A 24,076-nucleotide genomic window follows, 5' to 3' on the forward strand; every position below is an offset into this window, starting at 1 on the left:
ATCTGTCGATGTTCCCTTGAGCAAGGCACTTAACCCTAATTGCTCATGTAAGTCGCTCTGGATAAGAGCGTCTGCTAAATGACAAAAAATAAAATAAAATAAAAATAAATATATAGATAGCAAAATAGTTGGAAAGAGATTTTTGACGTACCGATTCCATGGCATAGTGTTTATGAACTGATACGCAAAACGACATCGGATTCAAAACGTAGAATTGTTCAATTTAAATTATTATACAAAATTCTTGCTACCAATAGAATGTTATTTACAGTGGGGAGAACAAGTATTCGATACACTGCCGATTTTGCAGGTTTTCCTACTTACAAAGCATGTAGAGGTCTGTAATTTTGATCATAGGTACACTTCAACTGTGAGAGACGGAATCTAAAACAAAAATCCAGAAAATCACATTGTATGATTTTTAAGTAACTAATTTGCATTTTATTGCATGACATAAGTATTTGATCACCTACCAACCAGTAAGAATTCCAGCTCTCACAGACCTGTTAGTTTTTCTTTAAGAAGCCCTCCTGTTCTCCACTCATTACCTGTATTAACTGCACCTATTTGAACTCGTTACCTGCATAAAAGACACCTGTCCACACACTCAATCAAACAGACTCCAACCTCTCCACAATGGCCAAGACCAGAGAGCTGTGTAAGGACATCAGGGATAAAATTGTAGACCTGCACAAGGCTGGGATGGGTTACAGGACAATAGGCAATTTTCTGGATTTTTGTTTTAGATTCCGTCTCTCACAGTTGAAGTGTACCTATGATAAAAATTACAGACCTCTACATGCTTTGTAAGTAGGAAAACCTGCAAAATCGGCAGTGTATCAAATACTTGTTCTCCCCACTGTATATACTGAGATCATGTGACAGATCATGTGACACTTAGATTGCACACAGGTGGACTTTATTTAACTAATTATGTGACTTCTGAAGGTAATTGGTTGCACCAGATCTTATTTAGGGGCTTCATAGCAAAGGGGGTGAATACATAAGCACGCACCACTTTTCCGTTATTTATTTATTTGAATTTTTTGAAACAAGTTATTTATTTATTTGCGAGAAAAAAAACATATTTACATTTACATTTTCGTCATTTAGCAGACGCTCTTATCCAGAGCGACTTACAAATTGTCATCACAGTCGTATTGGCACTGAAAGGTATAGATAGTTAGACATAGAGCTGGTGCTAAACTGTAACATCCTGCTTAGTGACCAATAAAGGAGCTGCTATGGAAGGAGAAGGGATGTTATTGGTGCCAGAAGCAGACTCAGTCAAGACAGCCAATAGGCTACAGATGGGGACATGCATGGCCGTTCAATAGTTACATTTGGTGCATTACCCCCCCCCCCCCCCTTCCCCTGTACTGCTGTTTGGAAGCAGGTTGAGACTAGGTGAGCCATGCATTGAGTCTGGATTTTGAAAACCTTAAGAAATGTTTTGTGAATCCAGACCCTGCAACTTTGGTATTAGGTAAGAGAATGCCACAAGGCTGGCTTGAGCAATGAACGGAAACGATGTGCAACAACTAGACAAACAGAGACACAGCCTGAGAGAAAGTCTGTTTGGGCCATCCAGACAGATCTGGGACCAGGCAACTAGAGACAGATCTGGGACCAGGCAACTAGAGACAGACCTGGGACCAGGCAACTAGAGACAGATCTGGGACCAGGCTACTAGAGAGAGATCTGGGACCAGGCAACTAGAGACAGATCTGGGACACAGACAACACCAGTTAGACAGTTCTCAGTAGAAACAGAGCAGATGTTCAGGCTAGTGGTCAAAATGGCACCATAATCCCTATTTTAGTGCACTACGTTTGACAAGGGCCCATTGGTGTCAGTGTGCCCCATAGGGTCAAAACTATTGCGCTATAAAGGGGATAGGGTACCATTTCAGGAGGTTTAGTCTTTGGACTGTACCACTGTTGCCAGACTGGTTTGTTCATCTCCACCAGAGCTCTCCGTTTATCTAAAGAGAACAGAAAACACACCACTGACTGATGTTACTACACCCTGTTAGTTACTACAGCCACAGTGAGTCAATGCAGGTCTAGCTACAGCCACAGTGAGTCAATACAGGTTGGATGTTTATGACAGTGACATTCTTTAAGACAGTCCCAAATGGCACCCTAATCCCTACATACTACACTCCCTTTGACCAGAGCCCCATGGGTCTATCTGCCTTGGTCAAAGGGAGTGCCATTTGGGACTTAGAGTCTGTACATGCCATGATGAGAGACAGATGTTGAGGTGACGTTGTGTCTGTGTGAGGCAAAACTACAGGTGACTATTTTTACACCAGTCACAGTCGGAGTCCGTCAGATCAGGCAGAGATAGAATATTAGGGCACTTGTGGTTGAGATGAGATGGTTGATGGTGGTTGGTTCCAGGTAGTGCTGGAGCAGGGCTCTGGTCAGTTGACTGGGGGGTCTCTGATACGAACACTACCATCCTCCATCCCAAAGTACACCCTCTCTGTCATCCCCACAAACAGACCTGTCTCTACCACACCTGGTATCATCTTCATGGGGGTTTGGAAGTGATGGAGACAATTACATTGATGGAAATTACATTCTATATGCAATATTAAAGCTGATCTACCCACTAAAAAAAAAGAAAGAAAGAAAGAAAAAAAAAAAGAGCACTTATTGGTAGATGGATAAAAATAAAATAACAGACATTAAATATCCTTTTGGAGCATGGTGAAGTTATTAATTACACTTTGGATGGTGTATCAATATACCCAGTCACTACAAAGATACAGGCGTCCTTCCTAACTCAGTTGCCGGAGAGGAAGGGACTTTAAAACAGTTACAGAGTTTAATGGCTGTGATAGGAGAAAACTGAGGATGGATCAACAACATTGTAGTTACTCCACAATACTAACCTAAATGACAGAGTGAAAGAAGGAAACCTGTACAGAATAAAAATATTCCAAAACATGCATCCTGTTTGCAATAAGGCACTAAAGTAAAACTGACAAAAATGTGGCAACGAAATAAACTTTATGTCATGAATACAAAGTGTTATGTTTGGGACAAATCCAACACAACACTGAGTACCACTCTTCATATTTTCAAGCATGGTGGTGGCTGCATCATGTTATGTGTATGCTTGTCATCGACAAGGACTAGGGAGGGTTTTCTTTTATAAAAAGAAACGGAATAGAGCTAAGCACAGGTAAAATCCTAGAGGAAAACCTGGTTCAGTCTGCTTTCCAACAGACACTTGGAGAAAAATGTACCTTTCAGCAGGACAATAACCTAAAATATAAGGCCAAATATATATATACTGGTTGCTTAGCAAGATGACATTAAATGTTCCTGAGTGGCCTAGTTACAGATTTGACTTAAACCGGCTTGACAATCTATGGCAAGACTTGAAAATGGCTGTCAAGCAATGATTAACAACAACTTGACAGAGCTTGAAGAATTTTTGAGAATTTCATTTTCAATACATTTCCAAATATTTCTAATAACATGTTTTCACTTTGTAATTATGGGGTATTGTGTGTAAATGGGTGAGAAAAAATTGATTGAATCAATTTTGAATTCAGGCTGTAACACAACAAAATGTGGAATAAGTCAAGAGGCATGAATACTTTCTGAAGGCGCTGTAATATGTTATGAATTTCAAATTGTTTTGGCTAACGTTAGCTAGGTGATAATGCTAATATTAGCTAAGTGGCTAGCGTTAGCTAGGCTGGTTTTATGGTTAGGGTTAATGTTAGGAGTTAGGTTAAAGGCTTAAGGTTAGGGTTAGGGGAAGGGTTTGCTATCATGTTAAGTAGTTGCAAAGTAGCTAAAAAGTAGTAAGTAGTTGCAAAGTTGCTAAAATGCTAAAGTTGTCCGTGATGAGATTCAAGCTGCATTCACATTATACGCAATCCACCTACCTTTTGTTTTTGCCTTAAGTAACAGCCTGGTCTCATAGACTAGACGTAACAATCTGGGCCACTCAAATTAGTATGATATGGTAGCCCTTTATACTCGTACCCATATACGTGTTGAAAATTTTACATTTGGGCACTAATAAGCACCTAAATTAGAACTTAGTGGCTGTACATGCTATACATGATGTCAACACTAGAAAATCAAGACAAACAACCAACACCATTAAAACAAGCAACCCAAATTTGCGTGTTCGAATCTCATCACGGACAACTGTAGCATTTTAGCTAATTAGCAACTTTGCAACTACTTACTACTTTTTAGCTACTTTGCAACTATTTAGCATGTTAATTAACAATTCCCCTAACTTTAACCCTTTAACTTAACTCTTAACCTTAACGCCTAACCCCTAGCTTAGCTAACGTTAGCCACCTGGCTAACGTTGCCCACAACAAATTGGAATTTGTAACGTATCATACGTACTGCAAATTCGTAATTTAGTGTTCAAATTGGAATTTGTAACATATCATACGAATTGTAATTCGTAACATATTAAAAAGATCCACAAATTAATACAACAACACCAAACGTAACATATCATACTAATTTGAGTGTCCTGGATTTTCATTTACTATATTACGTCTATCACTGTGTCCAGGTTGTAAGTAACCTTCTGTCTTATGTAATCATGCCAAACATCATTATACCCTGATGAAGACAGCTTGTCTGTCGAAACGTTGGTTATTTGATAAGACTCCTGAACAGCTAATCAAATGGCTACCCGGACTATTTGCATTGCATTTTACGCTGCTGCTACTCTCTGTTTATTATCTATGCATAGTCACTTTAACTCTACTTATATGTACATATTACCTCAATTACCTCGACTAACCTGTGCCCCCGCACATTGACTCTGTACTGGTACCCCCTGTATATAGCCTCTCTACTGTTATTTTACTGCTGCTCTTTAATTATTTGTTATTTTTATTTTTTACTTATCAATTTTTTACTTAACACTTATTTTTCTTAAAACTGCATCGTCGGTTAAGGGCTTGTAAGTAAGCATTTCACTGTAAGGTCTACACCTGTTGTATTCGGCGCATGTGACGAATACAATTTGATTTGATTTGATTTAGGTTATTTAATTATTGCATATGAGCTCCTAGAGTGTGCAGCTCTCCTTTTCTTTTTCAAGTGTTCTACTCCGCTAGCTAGCACCTCGCATTAACAGGTGTGCATTTATTTTGCCTCCAGATTAACCATACCAAGCATAACATATCATACTAATTTGAGTGTCCCAGATTTTCGTTTACTATGTTACGTCTAGTCTATGAAACCAGGCTGTCTCAAGAGGTCACATCATAGGCTACTGTAATCATGAATGTTGCTCTTGGTCTGGGTTGGAGTTTTGTGCATAATAGGCATTGATGGTAGTTGGTGGAGACTGTAGATAAGCTGTAATTCTTATAAATGCTGATGGCATTGATGAGATGAGATACACTTCACAGATATGATAGCCTACAGAAAACATTTAAGTCTGGAAGAAACTGAAATTTCATGACCTTTATGAAAAGTGTGTATGAGAGAGAGGGAGCGAGAGAGAGAGAGAATGTGCATGTGTGTGAGTCATATGGATCACACTCAATCTTATGTTTTGAACTGAATGGATTGACTGTTCTTGATGTGACCAAATTACTGCAGCACAGTGTACAACTGTTATGTCAGCTGGGTCCTTACTAGGTGAGACTCACAAACAGACCCACCATGTAAGGAAGCAGTTGTCCTAATGTCACCATTATAGAGAGTAAATACATTGTTAACTTTTTAAACCTATATCAATTGCATAATTTCTATGTGATCAGGATCACCATCCACATCATTGTTCAGTAAAATATTAAACGTGCTTCCCAGTGGTTATGATCATAGTTATTCACAATAGTATTTTTTTACATATCATACTTTTAAGTCCCAGTCTCAAGTCTGTATTACCTCCTAGACATTGAGGTCATAGGGAGTCTGTTATGACTTGCATGCTGAATGGACACAGACAGTACGCATGAACGTGCACACACACTCACACACGGCAGTAGGAATGCCTCAAGGCTCCTTTGTCAGCAGAGAGAGAAAGAAAGAAGGAGAGAGAATGCCTAGAAGCTGTGAAGAGAAGCCACAAGCTCTTTTACATTAGACAGCCTGTGACTGCTTGGCCCTGACAGAGCAAGTTATTAATAGCCTCTTCGTCTCCCTCTCGCTCTATCTCCCTCTCTCAAGTATTGACCCACTAAATTTCCTGACCGACTTAAAGGGACATGCCCTAGGAGATTCGTCATATCTACCACCAATGTCACTGACTAGTGTTTTGATTCAGGGAGGGGATGGGGAGGGGAGGGGGGGAGGGGGCTGCCTGAAAGCATGTTGGATTCACTGGATGCTGTGAATGGACTGAAATAGTAAAGCAGTCTGATATTCACTTAGATGCTTAGGAGAATGACAATGCAGATGGGGAAAAAGCTGGGTCAGCATCAACAGACATTGACTAGATCCTCTCTGGTGGGATGAACCACAGTAGCTACAGTGTGTGAGAGATATCATTGAGGAGTGAAAAAGCAAAAGGCAACAATGTACTGAATAACATCTGGGATGTTGAAACCCACAGTCACGAGGTGCTGTTTTTCAGACTTGCTTTCTGCACATAGTCATTTTGCCAAACATACAACCCTTCAGCAGGGTTTTGATTCCAGTTGTAACCGGGGGTGTGCTGTGCACTCCCAAAACAAAGATAAATATAGCTGCAAGCAGCCATTCACACTTTGGCCCCATAGCTCAACCATCAGGTCAAATTGGACACATTTCCCTAGGATGAGCTACTTCTGTACTCCTTACCACACTTGCCAAATATCAGAACTCAACATTGAAGAGATCATGCAATATGCTTCTGATGTATTTTGGACCAATTTTAAGGATGTTGACTACTTTAAACATTTTCTTCTCCACAACTACTAGACCGATTGTCACCAAATTCGGTATATAGCATCTATGTACCCATGTCTTTAAACACAATATTTTCCAGGATTCTAGCTCAAACAATATGGCCGCTATGAGCCAATGACCTTGCATGAATGTGTTTTTGTGTCCAACAGCGCCACCATGTGGCCAAAATGAACCATACTGTATAGGTTGGCTGGACTCATATCCCCGAGCATTTGTGCCAAATGTAATCACTCTGAGCCAAACTAATCAAGAGATATAAACATGTGCCTGTTATAGCGCCTCCGTGGGGTTGACCTGAATGTGCTTGCATATGTTGAGTCATGACAGTGTTTGGAACATCAAGTGTGTCAAGCTTTGTTACAATACAAATATCTGTGTGTGATTTATTTGCATTTATGTGCCAGACCACGCCAACATGAATGTTTATTGGTCAGTAGCGGCCATGTTGTTTGAGATGCTAGCCTGGAAAATATTGGGTTGAGAGACCTTGGTCCATACATGCAAAATATCAAGTTTCGCGCCAATCGGTGCCAGAAGCGTTTTAACAAAAAAATTAAAATGGTGGAAAATCCATCATGGCGGACCTTATGGGTCCTTGAGGCAAATTTGTTCCTTGTGAGGAGAGGGACCTATGTACCAACCTTTCAAAGTTTGCGCTTTCAATTGCTTGTGATAGCGCCACCATCTGGCCAATTGGCATGGCATTGCATGAGAGCGTGTGACCCATGGGCCTTTACAATCATGCCAAGTTGCACCCTCCTAGGCCTTACCATCTCACGGGAATTCGCATGTGGTCCTCTGTAGCTCAGCTGGTAGAGCACGGCGCTTGTAACGCCAAGGTAGTGGGTTCAATCCCCGGGACCACCCATACACAAAAATGTATGCACGCATGACTGTAAGTCGCTTTGGATAAAAGCGTCTGCTAAATGGCATATTATTATTATTATTTATTATCTTTTACCAAATCCACGGAAAACTGGAATAATATACGCCTACAAATACAATAGGGATTCACCCAGCTTCGCTGCTTGAACCCCTAATGAATGTCAATTTTTTTAGGGCACCCCCAAGAGCCAATAATTTGACCCTGCACTTGAGGCTACTCAGTTGGTTGTGCATGCACTCAGTATACTGGTGTAGTTGTTGTGTCTAATGTACAACTCTGCCCTTAGGGGGGAAACCCCTCTCTCATTACACTTCACTATCTGTTTGGCGTCAGTTCCTTTTGATTTGGTTGATAGTAAATGATGCACTAAACATACTTGTTGTATGTTTAGTGCATCATTTACTATCAACCAAACTTGGCTCAAGACAAGACAATCAATTCAAATGGTTAAGGCATTTAGCAAAGAACATGGTTATGGCACTTGCTTGGACTCCAACAATGACCAGATACCCTATTTTCTGCCACTGACTGATGACATTCTCACAGTCTACAAACAAATTACTCCTTTGGTTTGCATTTACATCAAGGGTGCAAAACAATACAGCCTCAGAGATGCTTTTGTCAAATGCTGCCCTGAGGTTTGTCGTTTCTTTCTCAGTATCTGCTACAACTGACTAAAACACAGGACAGAGTTGAGCCCTGGTACAGTTTTGATTTAGGATTTGATTTATTAGGATCCCCATTAGCCGACACCAATGGCAACAGCTAGTCTGGCGTTGCACAGTATTCTTCCCATCTGAATTCCTCTGTCATTGAGCTGCTATCTCATTATCAGGCTCTGAGTTCCCAGTAATCTCTGGGGACTTCATTTATACTGAGCTGAATTCAAGTTCCATGGCTCAATCTGATGCAGGCTTTCAGATTCTCTTCCAAGTCTTCTACTTGGTTTAAATATATTTAATAAGACATAGCCTATACAGTATCTTTATAACAATAAATGTACTCTATATCTATATTCTGTATAACGGTGTACTATACACTGTATATTTACATTTATTGTTATAAAGATACTGTATAGGCTATAGGATATTTACTCTAAGGAAAAGCTGGAAAAGAGTAGGTTCATAATATCTCATTATTCTGAATGACTCTTTTCCAGGGATGTTCACCACACATTTCCTGTGTAGTAGTAAATGCGGCTTTCAGCAATTAGCTACGCTCACCGCATAATCCAAAATTGCAATGTACTGCAGCTTCCAGGGATATTTCTGGCTCATACGATTTGGTTTAGTGCAGGCAAACAGTGTTTTTGAGATCTCTGAACATTGCAGCATAGTCGCAGTTCAAGTAACACAGTATGCTGCGAATGCTGTCTTAGCGCATTTCCCCCTGTTTCTGAGCAGTTTAGTTTATATATTTTTTTATCTCCACACCTCTGTAATGTTCTGAGTATTTTCTGGGGAAGTTTGTGGAAAATTGTGGAAATATGCTGGTCCCTATGTGCTGTTCCTGCCTTGCCTTCCGCTGTGATGATGAGTGGGACATTGTGAGGCTGAGGCAGCAGTGAGCCATATCTGTTAACTGTGGCTGGAAAGTCTGAAGTGTTGGAGCATGTGTGGACAACACAGGGGCTGACATAGTGGAACCTGTCTATTTTTAAGGAAATTGCTCTAGCTGCCTCCACCTTCTTAGGTAGCAACATTGGATGTAGAATAACACTTTTATTATCCAAAATGATGGAAATGTATTTTTGTTTTTGTTCAGGTCATTTTCTCTGTCTTTGAAATAGTTATGTAAATGAGAGTTCATTGGATTGCTTTGTTTAACATGTCAGTGGGGTTCACTTGTTTACCACTGGAGCCTTTAGGCGTATTATCATACATATTCCAATTCTAAGAGCAGTTTATAGGCCAACTTTTCACAAACGTTGCAATAACGCTGCATCACTGTCACTCTGTATCAGGAGGATCATGCTAGGGTATGTAAATGTCATGTGTTTTCTTCCTAAGAGAGGTACGTCACTGAAGATAACTGAATAGGGTATGTAAATGTCATGTGTTTCCTTCCTAAGAGAGGTACATCACTGAAGATAACTGAATATAATCATGTCCCTAATGCCCTTAAAACTCTGTCCGGAAACTCAGGGCATCAGATAATGTAATCATTCTTCTCCAATATCACGCAAACAGGATCAGTTAAAGAGGCTATACAGAACCTTTGGATATAAATATTGTCCTGAAATGACCTCATTTGCCAGAAAGTGGCAGACATCCCCACACCTATGAGCAAAAATATATTATTTGATTAAAACTAAGGATTTGTGTGGTTTCATTAGATAAGAAATTGATTTATATTATATCATGAACCTCAGCCAAGATTCAACCCTAAATTTAACGTAAACAATTAGCAAGCAACTAAACCTCCATAGTGTATCTTTGGTCTGTCCAGACACTCAGATACCATATCATGTCGTCATTGTTGTCTCTAATATCACGCAGTAGGGTCCAGCACAAAGGCAGAAGTGTGCCAGTCTGCTCTCCTCAATGCTGCCTATTGTCTCGCCAGGCTGGCTACTCTGACGGGGCCTGGCCACAGTTGCTGACATACCCGCAGGTGCACGCCTTGGCATATTTTGGGACTGACAGCTGTGCTCCTTCTGTCCCCTCTGCTACTAGTACCGTCTCTGCCCCTCTCTCAGTCCCCCTGGCCTGCGAGGCAGCTGTTGTTTGCATTAAGGCATACGGGGCTCGTTCAGAGTGGGACTGACAGTGTTGCGTCTGTTCAGTGATGCCACCAGCGATGGACCACTTGGAGCTATGCGACAGACACATGGGAGACCAAGCGCATTTACACAGTCCAGCCTTTTGTACCTTCCCCTCACACAGGCACCAGCAGTAGCTGAGCTAATCCTGATTGCAAATACACCATCTTGTGTGGATGCAATGTGGTCCGTTGGTAACTGCTTTTTTGCTAGCCATCCTTTTTCCCCCTTTATGTATTTGTCTGTGTGTGTGTCTGGGTTTGTGTGTTTAGTTGTAGCTGCGCCATATGTGTCTCTGCTACCTTTGCCAGAACTGCGACAGCCAATCCAAGAGCTAGTGTCCTTCCAGCCACATGCTTCCAGCGTACTGCGACATCCATCCGCTCACTGGAGTCACTATGTGAGGACTTCGGGAGCTCCAACTCCCTGCCAGTTCTCTGGAGATTGGGTCCAAATGATCTGAGATTAAATCACAATTGATGCACTTTTAATTACAAGCCAAATGTTATATGATGATGGGCGTGCGTGAATTATGAAATTATTACATCAAAATGCATTTGCCCTCATACAATGATATTCCGATGCCCATTTGTGAGGCGGCCTACTTTATCATTGTTATGTACACAGTACATAGCTACTGTATGTATACTGTAAACATTGTTATACATATTCTATGTGTAGCATACTTTATCCAGCTTTCACCTACTGCCCCACTAGCAATGTGAGAAACAAAAGTGTGTACCAACCCAGAGTCAGAAACAACTCACTGGAGAAACAGCAATGCGTTTTATAGCCTAAATAATGTCATTAGGATGAGTGACAGAGATTCCCTTGTTTTCTGTGACCTTAGAATAGGCACTGAACCAGAGGTGGTTTCTAGAGCCATAATGAAAAGGCAAGTGTGTTTGAGGCTTGGTTTGGCAACCCCAGGTTACTTACAGTTGTGGGGCATCTTTTACAGGCTGTGGCTGTGCACACTGTCTTTCTGAACTGGATGGTTCCTTCCTTAACCAGCAGACTCTTCATCAGATTTTTATCAAAGAGGCTAGCATTTGAATGTATAACACATGCATTCCTATTTTTATACAGCAGTTCCCTTACTATGAAAATATGTAAGAGTATCTATTTTACACCATGATGGACAATAGAGACATGCAACGGCATTTTATTTAATTCAATGTGTATTAGAGTGGTATTTTACTATAGGCCTAAGGGCTCAGGTGGACTATATTGTCTGTGGGGGAAGGAAAGATGTGTTTAGCGCTCTAGTTCTTTAAGAAAAAAGTTCACTGACTGTTTGATTCTGTTCCCAGGCATACAGTATATAGTTAATATTGCTTATCATACCTGCATAATAAATGTGTTTTCTTTTACACTTGACTGGCAATAATATAAAAAGTAAAAACAGGTCAAGGTACAAAAATGCAAACATTTTATGGTTCTGAATATTTCAGTACAATATTGTTTTGACACATTGTTTTGACACAGAAAGGCAGGATTGTTGTGTTCCAATAGTCTTCTGAAGAAGTTCAACAGTAGCCACTTCTCAATATGTATTTGGAATATTACATAGTTAAGCACAATTTTTGTCTGGGTCAAATTGTTTCACCACCGTGTCCCCCAGTGGTTTGTTTTGTGTTCGCTGGTTTTGTGGACACACAAATTGGCACTGACTGCGTTAGTACATATAATGAGGCAAGAGAGACACTTTTGTGAATCGTTTGCAGTTTATGGATGACAGCTTTGTGAAAAAAACTGTGGATAAGTAAAGGCCTCCCTCACAAATAATTAGAGCATAATTGTAGCATGGTAGATAATTGCAGTCAGTGTGGTAGAGCACAGTGGGGGAATTTTGTCTGAACAGTAAGTCCTTCATTTACCCCTCGAGTCTTCCTCTAGACATCAATGAAATGCATAATGAGAGGAAAACACAGCAGAGAATTAGTCGTCAGTAAGAGCCTCACTCAGTGGGCTCTGAATCCAGCGAGAGTGCATGTGAGTGAGGGCTTACAATATTCTACATTGACACGTTATGTTATTAATGATAATGTGTGTGCCTGCCTGCCTGTGTGTAAGTGTGTAAGCCACAGTGCAATAAGAAGTGGTATTCCAATGTTCCAGTGCCGTTCAAATTGGTTCAATTCAATTCAAATAATTAAATTCAGCACTTTCAATTCAAAACAAATCTTCACAGCTCCTGTGAGTAGATCAACAACGACCTCTCTTAAGTTATTATACTACTTCCTTGTGTTTCTGTTTGGCTGTCTGAGAGTAGAGACAGGCATACACATAGAGTCTGTAACAATGTACAGGAAAAAGATGATTGGTTCTATTAACGTGAGGAGGACGGAATTCTCCCCCCATCACAGCACAATGCAGGGGGAAACAAAGTCTCCCAGAACAAATACAACCTTCCGTGAATAGAACAAAGCAGTTACAACTGTCCCAGATAACCACAGGACCCAGATCATGAACAAGGACAGATATTGCCATTTTCATTACCGATATTACTCTTTAAAAAAAAATGGTTATGGTGTTGTCAGTCACCTTTGCATGCTTTACAATTTCAGAGAGAGAGAGAGAGAGAGAGAGAGAGAGAGAGAGAGAGAGAGAGAGAGAGAGAGAGAGAGAGAGAGAGAGAGAGAGAGAGAGAGAGAGAGAGAGAGAGAGAGAGAGAGAGAGAGAGGAAAAAGGGCAACCAGTGGAGAACAAACACCATTGTAAATACAACCCATATTTATGTTTATTTATTTTCCCATTTGTACTTTAACTATTTGCACATTGTTACAACACTGTATATAGGCATAATATGACATTTAAAATGTCTTTATTCTTTTGAAACTTCTGAGTGGAATGTTTACTGTTAATATTTATTGTTTATTTCACTTTTGTTTACTATCTACTTTACATTTTAGTCATTTAGCAGACGCTCTTATCCAGAGCGACTTACAGTTAGTGAGCGCATACATTTTCATACTGGCCCCCCGTGGAAAACGAACCCACAACCCTAGCGTTGCAAGCGCCATGCTCTACCAACTGAGCTACAGGGGACTCACTTGCTTTGGCAATGTTAACATATATTTCCCATGCCAATAAAGCCCTTAAATTCAATTGAATTGAATTGAGACAGAGAGACAGAGAGAGACAGAGAGAGACAGAGAGAGACAGAGAGAGACAGAGAGAGACAGAGAGAGACAGAGAGAGACAGAGAGAGAGAGAGAGAGAGAGAGAGGGTGCAGCCCAAGGTTTTGTGCTCTGGTCATGCTCTGGTGGTCAGTGGCTTAGCCTCAGTGTGACAGGGCCTCAAGGTCTCTGGCAGGTTTGTAAACAGGAACTGTCCGGATGCAGGGGCCAGAGACATGGAATTTCCCCCACAGAGCTGAGGTGGGAGGGGTAAGAGTGTGTCTGTGTGGGTGGTGGTCATCTGGTGTTGAAATGGTATGGGATGTCCTGGGGAGACATTTCTTGTGAATGGGTGATGGGTGGTGTGTGTGTGTGTGTGACTGGGTGGGTGGAGGTGATGGGGCACAACTGTTGTCAGACAGTGAGGAGGGGCCATTGAATATAAAAATAAAAAATGAACTTTTCTAGCATACAGTCAACTTTGAATGGGCTGGCAGAGCTGAAGTGTGGAGCCTTCCCATTACTCCGATCATCCCCACAGAGATAGCCAGTGTTATAAAGTAAAGCACTTTTTCACACATTTTTCTCAGAGTTCACTCGTCTGTCTGATACTGACAGGCAATAAGAAATATTACCTTAACCTCCATTCTCATTAGTTTACCCATTTCCAGCGATACAGTTTTCGATTTTATAGTGCAGTAATGATCAGCGTGTCACCCTTTTGAAAACAGATAAGTGCCAGAGAGAGAGAGATCAGAAATATCTCAGGCACTTAAGGCTTGGCCGTTCCACGAAGTGTCTGCATTTGTGGCTTTTTTCCTTTCTGGTGAGTCATGTGTCATGTGACATCACACTGTCTGTTTGCTGCCCTGGTTGGCCAAGAGTAGACTGGGAGGAGAGGAAGCCAGGGGGAATAATCATACACAGTACTGTTCTGAGCTGTAAATATTACATTGGAAGGCTTTAGTGCACATTGTCACTTTGGAATGAAACAAGGGCCCTGTTCGAATATTTAAGAAATACATCCTTCCCCTCCTCCTTTCATTGATTTAGGCCACAATTCAATTCAAGGCGCGTTATAGAGCAGCACACTAGACAGCTGACAATACACCTTTTAAAGGTAATTTCCCCGACGTTCGCGGAGATCGCATTCATGGTAAACACTGGAAATGTCGGCTCAAACATTAGTTACCTTTAAAAGGCGTATTGTCGCTGTCTAGTGTGCTGCCCGACTTTAACGCGCCTTGGGTTGAAACCCGGCCTTATTGCCCTATATTGCTATTGCTATCTCAGCCTGGCCTGATCACCTTGACATTTGATTGTCTCCTTGTTCATCTCGTGGTCTTCACAACACCTCCTTATGATTCAGTCTTTCAACACATGTGGAAATTAAGTGACTGAAGTTCAGCTTAAAGGGTGACTAACTAACCCATGGTTTCCTCGGCTTCACAGTTAATTATTCTCCATAACCTTTGGACAATATTAGTCATTGTCTCCATGTGTACTTGTTTTTCTGCCCCATTATGTGGGCAGTCATTCATTGTGTTTGTCAGAAGGAGTAACGTAATGCTATCTACAGTGCTACATAAGGAGGTATTCGTTTTTTTGTGCACCTCAAAAACACTCACACGCACGCACATGCACACACACACAGACACACACATACACTCGGTGTACTATACAATACATACATGAGTGAGCTGATTGTGGGGGCGTCCTGCTTAGAGGCTCGTCTGTTCCTCTTCCTGTCTTGAGAAGCTCACTCTCTGGTTGGAAACTCTCACTTTCATAACGTAGTGGGCGTTAAAAAATCGCTACATTTACATATCGGGATATTATTTTTGATGATATATCGTATTGCATTCCCTTTGACATTATTATTTTTGTGCTAGTTGGCTCTACCTGCACCAAACTCTGTTTTCAGCACTTTTATTTCCATGACTGATCAAAACGTGTTTTCTCATAGCCCTCTCTTGTCCTTCTGCAGCAGACATATGGTGAACAATATGTTTGGAACATCAAATCGCAATGAAATCACAGTAATGAATCATAATACATATAGATACGTGAGAATCACTATAATTCCCAGCCCTAGTACTGTGTGTGGGTTTCCATGTGTATAGAAATACACTAGAACAGATCATAAACCATGGACTGAGACAAGCGGACTGCCAATGTCGCTCCATACACTGTAGTAGAGGATGTATTTAAGTGCTATTTTAACAGTTATTATTGCACCCACAACCAAATCAGCGACTAAATGTTAAGGCTGTCACGAGACATTGTTTTTACACAAGTGATAGTTAGTATATATGATCTGTAGACTCCTAGAGAGTGGTAACTTGGAGTTTGGTGAGAAGGCTCTCACGGACGGTCTTCTACGTTGATTTCCCCCATACTTTGATCAGTTGCAGACAACATCGTGTGTTTTGAAATGTTCCTAGAGAGATTGGACTCAAATTTGATTAGCTCGCAAAACAGAATGTTGTACAGGATCTGTACTTAATCAGCTCTGGAAGAAACTGGATCCAACTGGATCCAAGCCTTTCAGCTCCCTTGCACCCAAACTCACAGAGCAAAATGTAGTCGATTACAAGTGCACATGGACGTGTGGGATGGTTGATGTCATGTTGTTGCTGGACAGATGTGATAGGTTGGGAAACTGAGCGCAAGACATGGGTGTGTGGGGTAATAGTGTAAATGAATACCTCAGGATGAAGCTGAGCTCTTCCATGCTACAGACACACAACACTATTAGTCTAATAACTCTTAAAATACAATTCAAATACAGGAGCTCAGTCATAATGAAATTCCTTTGAATTCCGTTTCTAAATCGATCCCAGCCCTGGTAAAAACGACTTTACTGCTCAATCAAAGGTCTATTCTGGGAACTTCATTAATTGTAATAGCCCTAGGGACAAATAAAGTTGAATTGAATTCAAATGAATTCAGGGACCAGAAAAAAGAGCAGTTAGGGTCACTTAAGAGTCAGTGTCTTACACCATGTGAATACTTGAGGTAGTTCTCATCCTACAGCCCTGCTGTTGCTGGCTCTCAGTGTCTCTGTCAACTTTGGCTATGATGTGTTCACATGTGGCAGTGATCTAGCAGTCACACTGTTTCTCTCTTTATTTTATACCTCGTTCAGCTCTGAGAAAGACCGACCACATTGTCCTCAGCTGATGTACTTCTGAGGCTTTTCCTGTCAGAAGCATATGAAGTGTGGATGGGGAAGCACTGTGATACCCTTTGGGGTTTCACTTCAGCGCAGCCCATAGACAGCCTGACAGGGAGAATGCTCTCGCTACCTGTTTCAGGAGGTTGGACTGAGGCCTGTGAGGTTCACAGGGGATCTCTAGAACAGAGCGCAAGCCACAAGTCAAAAGCAGCTGGCTGTTTTTCCATTGAGGTCGGAACTATTTTGAGCTGAATGTAAATTAACTCATACTGTGGCTTTTGTATGTATAATTGTGTTATGCACCTAACATATTTCAGTTACAGTGATCAGATCGCTATACCTCTGTGATTCACACTTGGTACATACTGTAGGCCACATTTAGCTTCCACTCTGGGACAGGGCTTGTCATATACACAGACGTAGCAGAGGTGGTGTGGAAACACACTCACTTCAGGTTTAAGGAGTAACCGCTCCTTAGACCTGAAGACTAGCATTATCTACCTAAACTAATGCCCAGGTTTTAGCTCAGTCTAACTCAGTTTTAGCTTGGGCTAAAGCCAATTTTGTGGCAGGACACCCAGTTGATCTGGCAATTATAGCCTCCTTTAAAATAACTGTCCAGTGTTTCCAGATTTCTATGAAATATGACCTATAATTAATTATATAATATGAGTGAAAATGTCTTAATTAAGCATGTTAAAAAGCAGCTTTTCTGTGTTGGAATGGTGTGGGCGTATATGGGCCTTAAAAATATTAATGCGATTAGACTGCTGATTAGCCAGCTCATCCGCCTCAGAAGGATGACATTTGAAACGGTCTGTTTGAGATTCATGTTTGAGATATTTAAAAATAAAAATGTATTTATTTATTTATGCTTTGGCCACAAATACGATTATAGGATAAGTCAACAAAATTATTTGGGTATGAGTTAACAGAATAACAGAGATTTCCACTGGACAGTTACTTTAACCTCTTAAGGATCTGACCTTTTTTTTCAATGTTCGACAAAAATGACATACCCAAATCTAACTGCCTGTAGCTCAGGACCTGAAGCAAGGATATGCATATTCTTGATACCATTTGAAAGGAAACACTTTGAAGTTTGTGGAAATGTGAAATTCATGTAGGAGAATATAACACATTAGATCTGGTAAAAGATAATACAAACAAAAAAACATGTGTTTTCTATAATTTTTTTGAAATGCAAGAGAAAGGCCACAATATAATATTGCAGTTTAGGCGCAATTTAGGCAGCAGTGTGTGCGCAAAGTTTCAGATTGATCCAGTGAAGCATTGCAATACTGGACTATTTTGTATCAAGTCTGCCCAAATGTGCTGAATTGGTCAATTGATACATTTTCAAGTACATGACTACAGAGAACATATAAAAATGATATGGTAATACAAAATGTACATTTACACACTCCCAGGAATGTCATACATGATGGCTCATTAGCTTATACACTAACTTTCACACATCTAGATGGCTGGGCGGGGTGGGTGTGGAGCCAGAGACAGCAGGGGTTCAAACTGTAGAACCCAGTTCCTACATTTGAATTTAAAATTGATTTTATCAAACAAAACTATGCTGGATGTTATCTCTGGGACCCTTAGGATGACAAATCAGAGCAAGATTACTGAATGTAAGTACATTATTTACCTTCAGAGGTGAATGTAACAAACCAGTTGCCGTGATACGTTTTTTGTTGTTGTGCACTCTCCTCAAACAATAGCTCTGAATTTTTTCACTGTAATAGCTACTGTAAATTGGACAGTGTAGTTAGATGATTAGATAATTTAAGCTTTCTGCCCATATAATGTCTATGTCCTGGAAGGTTTGCTGTTACTTACAACAGTCATGATAATCACATTAGCGCACGTTAGCTCAACCATCCCATATACGGGACACCGATCCCATAGAGTTTAAAGAAGTACAAGTAGTAAACTATCCCACTTGAGTGGGAATTCTGTTGATAGGCAAGATGAATAAAACAATGGCAGATATTGAGGTTGAAGAGAAGGAGGAACGAGCAATCAGGGACTGTGTGGGATCCTCAGCGGAAGCACAGAGTGGTGGTTATTGACTCAAGTTGCTGTTTGTAGATTACATCTGAACAATCTCCATTTTCAGCTGTGATGTCGTTCTTCCAGATGACCTGGCACTTGGGGGTTCCCTAGGGGCTTCTGCTCGGGAAAGTGATGCAGGGGAAGAATTCAAGGCAACACATCTCTCAGACACTCTACCTCTGTTGCGTGGAGTATGATGAAATATTGAAGAGACACATGCACACATTGAGCTTTTACTGTGTGATGGTAGAGTGTTTGTTGTTCCTACAGTGCATTCGGAAAGTATTCAGACCGCTTGACTTTTTCCACATTTGGTTACGTTACAGCCTTATTCTAAAATTGATTAAATTGTTTTTTTCCCTCATCAATCTACACACAATACCCCATAATGACAAAGCAAAAACAGGTTTTTAGAAATGTTTGCAAATGTATTAAAAATAAATAAATGAAATATGACATTTACATAAGTATTCAGACCCTTTACTCAGTACTTTGTTGAAGCACCTTTGGCAGCAATTACAGCCTCAAGTCTTCTTGGGTTTGACGCTAGAATATCAGCACACCTGTATTTGGGTAGTTTCTCCCATTCTTCTCTGCAGATCCTCTCAAGCTCTGTCAGGTTGGATGGGGAGCGTCGCTGCACAGCTACTTTCAGGTCTCTCCAGAGATGTTTGATCGGGTTCAAGTCCGGGCTCTGGCTGGGCCTCTCAAGGACATTCAGAGACTTGACCCGAAGCCACTCCTGCGTTGTCTTGGCTGTGTGCTTAAGGTCATGGTTCTGTTGGAAGGTGAACCTTCGCCCCAGTCTGAGGTCCTGAGCGCTCTAGAGCAGGTTTTCATCAAGGATCTCTCTGTACTTTGCTTTTCATCTTTCCCTCGATCCTGACTAGCCTCCCAGTCCCTGCAGCTGAAAAACATCCCCACAGCATGTTGCTGCCACCACCATGCTTCACTGTAGGGATGGTGCCAGGTTTCTTCCAGACCTGATGCTTGGCATTCAGGCCAAAGAGTTCCATCTTGGTTTCATCAGACCAGAGAATCTTGTTTCTCATGGTCTGAGAGTCTTTTAGGTGCCTTTTGGAAAACTCCAAGCAGGCTGTCATGTGCCTTTTACTGAGGAGTGGCTTCTGTCTGGCCACTCTACCATAAAGGCCTAATTGTTGGAGTGCCGCAGAGATGGTTGTCCTTCTGGAAGGTTCTCCCATCTCCACAGAGGAACTCTGGAGCTCTGTTAGAGTGACCATCGGGTTCTTGGTCACCTCCCTGACCAAGGCTCTTCTCCCCCGATTGCTCAGTTTGGCTGGGTGGCCAGCTCTAGGAAGAGTCTTGGTGGTTCCAAATTTCTTCCATTTAAGAATAATGGAGGCCACTGTGTTCTTGGGGAACTTCAATGCTGCAGAAATGTTTTGGTACCCTTCCCCAGATCTGTGCCTCGACTCAATCCTGTCTTTGAGCTATACTAACAATTCCTTCGACCTAATGGCTTGGTTTTTGCTCTGACATGTACTGTCAACTGTGGGACCTTATATAGACAGGTGTGTGCCTTTCCAAATCATGTCCAATCAATTGAATTTACCACAGGTGGACTCCAATCAAGTTGTAGAAACATCTCAAGGATGATCAATGGAAACAGGATGCACCTGAGCTCAATTTGAATACTTATGTAAATAAGGTATTTCTGTAAAAAATATATATATCTAAAAACCTGTTTTCGCATTGTCATTATGGGGTATTTTGTGTAGATTGATGAGGAAACATTTTTATTTAATAAATTTTAGAATAAGGCTGTAACGTAACAAAATGTGGAAAAGGGGAAGGGGTCTGAATACTTTCCGAATGCACTGTATTTGCTCTCCCATACCCTTTTGACACTATTGCGTCGACCTGTGTGCGGGTACAGAGGTGAGCTGAACTGGAGCAATATTATATTTGGTTTTAAGTGAGCCAAGATGCTAGCCATGCCCCGTCCAAACCAGACCTAGAGCAGTGCCCTGAGACGCTCTGCATACCTCCAGTTAGTCAGCAATGTACTTTTACATTTACATTGGAGAGGGTCTCTGCACCACATGGTCTCACTACTGGTGTCACCCAGGTCTCGGTACTAGGTCCTCTCTTGTTCTCCACTGCTGCGGATGCCATGGAGACTATTGTCTCCAGAATGGAAAATTGCATTAGCAGTTTCCACATTTTTTCCCTTCCCTTGAGCAGTCTCTAATTAGATTCTGAGGGCCTAATGAGAATAATGTAATCAGCATGCTCCCTCCACTGCTTGCTAACCAGGCCTCCAGGTGTTGCTGGATTTAGGAAGCTGTCTCACAACGCAGTAGTAGAGGTAGTCATTTGGTCACATACTGTGCAGTCTGCCATTTTGGAGAGTGACTGAGCATGTGTGTCTATTTTCATGGATGAATTGATTGAATTGATTTTGACATTTGAAATGCCTGAGTGGAAATTACGTGTGGTGGGTTGTTCACTTCACACCTTTGTGTTTTATTCACACTCTGTATCGAGGAATCTCCTCCACACTTTCCTCTGGAGTGTCTTATTAAAACTGTATGATTAGCTTAGCATAACTGTCCACTGTATCAGGCTCCACTGTTTATAATGAAGGCTGTGCTACTCCTGCTAAACCATACTCCACATGACTAAAGATACAGTGTATGAACTCTACCTCAGTAGTACTTACTACCACTGTGTGACTCTGTGCCTCCCAAATGGCACCCTTTTCCCCATATTGTGCACTACTTTTGACGGGGGCCCAATAGGCAACAGAGTGCCATTTGGGACGTTGCCTCTGTCACTTATCTTAGACAAATAGGGAACAGAGATGGTGAACTCTGACTTTGTGCCTCTCAGATTGGCTTTAAAGAGAAGTGAGATTCAATGCACTATAAGTAGGCTATACCATAAAACATTTCTTAAATAATATCTTAGTAACAATGTCACAATATACCATAAGTGCATGCAAATAAGGAAACTGTATACGAGCATTGGAAATAAAACCTTCAAAAGTAAGCATTGTAACAACCACTGTTTTCTGTCTTTGCAGATTGAAGGCACTAGTATCAACAGGAGACAGGAGTGTACAGGCAGCATGTGACTGGTGAGTTCTAACATACACATGCACAAGTATACAAACACACACTCCCTGAGATAACCCATGTATGAAAATGTATGCACTCACTAACTGTAAGTCACTCTGGATAAGAGCGTCTGCTAAATGATGTAAATGTAAATATAAAATGAACTGTGATAATGTTATGGTAAGAGTTATGCTGCCCTCTGCTGTACTGCCTATGTGTGTACTCTTACTATTTAGCCAGGTGTGAATGAATACAATTCTTTAAAGACCTAGTCCACTCAATAACTAGATTTTCCAGTGTTTTATGTATATTTCCACAATATGAGGTTGGAATAATACTGTGAAATTATGAAAATTATGCCCTTTTAGTGTAAGAGCTATGTGATGGACTTTTGGCGTTTTGGATGGAGTTTTGGCCTTCCTGGTGACATCACCAGGTGGTAAATTAGTTAATAGACCAATAGAAAGAGAGTTTTAAACCTCTTTGCCAATAACAGCTAGTTTTTCAGTTTCCCCTCCCCTTGAGAAATGGCTCTTTGCTAAGAAGCTATTTTTTGTTTATTTTTGACCATTTTAATTGTAAGGTACTTAATTGTTACTCATCTTCTACCTCAGTCATTGATAAGCCGCCTCCTCCTCTTCTTCTTCTCCTGCTCTTCCTCAGGCTGTTCTCCCATGTGGATGACCCCTTCCTGGATGACCCATTGCCCAGAGAGTATGTCCTGTACCTGCGCCCCAGCGGACCCCTGCAGAATCAGCTCCATCACTTCTGGCAGCAGTCCCGTGTCACCTGTGGCAAGAACAAGGCCCACAACATCTTCCCCCACATCACGCTCTGCCAGTTCTTCATGGTGAGCCCAGGGGGAAATTACACGCCTCAAGCTCATACATCAACACATGAATGCTCCTCCCTCTAATTCAGCTCACCATTAAGTATTATAATTATGTTACTTAACATTGACGTATGACACATTGTTTTAACATTTTAATTGAACCTACACTCTTAGAAAAAAAGGTGCTATCTAGAACCTAAAGGTGTTCTTTGGTTGTCCCGATAGGAGAACCCTTTGAAAAACCCTTTTTGGTTCCAGGTAGAACCCTTTTGAGTTCCATGTAGAACCCTTTACACAGAGGGTTCTACATGGAACCCAAAATAGTTCTACCTGTAACCAAAAAGGGTTCTCCTATGGGGACTGCCGAAGAACCCTTTTGGAACCCTTTTTTCTTAGTGTGTATTTATCCAGGAAGTCCCATTGAGGTCAAGAGACTGTAACATCTGTCTAGTAAGGGCCAGTTTCCCAGACACAGATTAAGCCTAGTCCTGGACTAAAATGTGCTTTTAATGGCGATTCACCATTCAGCAGACTTCTAAGTCCCTTACTAGGACTAATCTGTGTAAGTCTCAGTGTTTGTGTGGTACTCAGACTCTACCCTGTCCCCCAGTGTGCAGACAACAAGGTGGACGCCCTGTTGGAGGCCCTGCAGGCCACAGTGGGCCAATGGAGGGGTCGTTTCCCTAGCCCCCTACCCCTGGAGCTCTACACCTCTTTTAACTTCATAGGCCTCTTCGTTGAGGAGCAGATCGCAGAGGTCCTCAAGCAGTTTGCTGCTGACTTTGCTTCCGAGGCTGCCAGGAAAGCAGGTAGGGACTCTCTCTGCCTGTGACACATGGACACACACCCACGCAGGCAAGCACACCAGTCGCACGCACACACACAAGCATGCACACATTGTATTTTTTAAATTGCCTTTCTATCTCTCCACACGATTTGGTCAGAAAATGACATATTTTAGGCTGGTAAGGGATTACTGTAATCAGTGCCGGCGTTATTGGTGGGCCCTAGGGGGCCTGGCCCACCCTACCGTACCTCTTAGCCCGTCCCCCAAAAATATTGAAATATTGATCATTTATTTGACTGAGATGCGCAAAGACAGAAAGATGCATCAATCTTAGATGAAGCATCAGAGTGAGTGAAACAGCGCCCCTCTGTCTCCGTATATGTAGACCATGTATCTGATGCTGTCTGGACAAAAGGAGTACGGCATGTCATAATCTTTCTGGCCAGACAGCATTATATACATG

The 24,076-nt window shown here is 41.5% G+C and overlaps 1 protein-coding gene across 2 annotated transcripts in view; it reads left to right on the top strand.

The window, feature by feature from the left end:
• Positions 1–24,076, top strand: part of LOC311105603 (ubiquitin-associated and SH3 domain-containing protein B-like) — a 38,772-nt gene that overhangs the window by 2,781 nt on the left and 11,915 nt on the right. For both annotated transcript variants that reach the window (XM_084147797.1, XM_084147798.1), the window contains exons 2-4: positions 21,961–22,014; positions 22,658–22,844; positions 23,437–23,635. In XM_084147797.1, the coding sequence (XP_084003923.1) occupies positions 21,961–22,014; positions 22,658–22,844; positions 23,437–23,635 (440 nt within the window). The remainder of the gene's footprint in view (positions 1–21,960; positions 22,015–22,657; positions 22,845–23,436; positions 23,636–24,076) is intronic.

Source organism: Coregonus lavaretus (assembly GCF_964263955.1).
Source record: "Coregonus lavaretus genome assembly, chromosome: 30".
Classification (NCBI taxonomy): Eukaryota; Metazoa; Chordata; class Actinopteri; order Salmoniformes; family Salmonidae; genus Coregonus; species Coregonus lavaretus.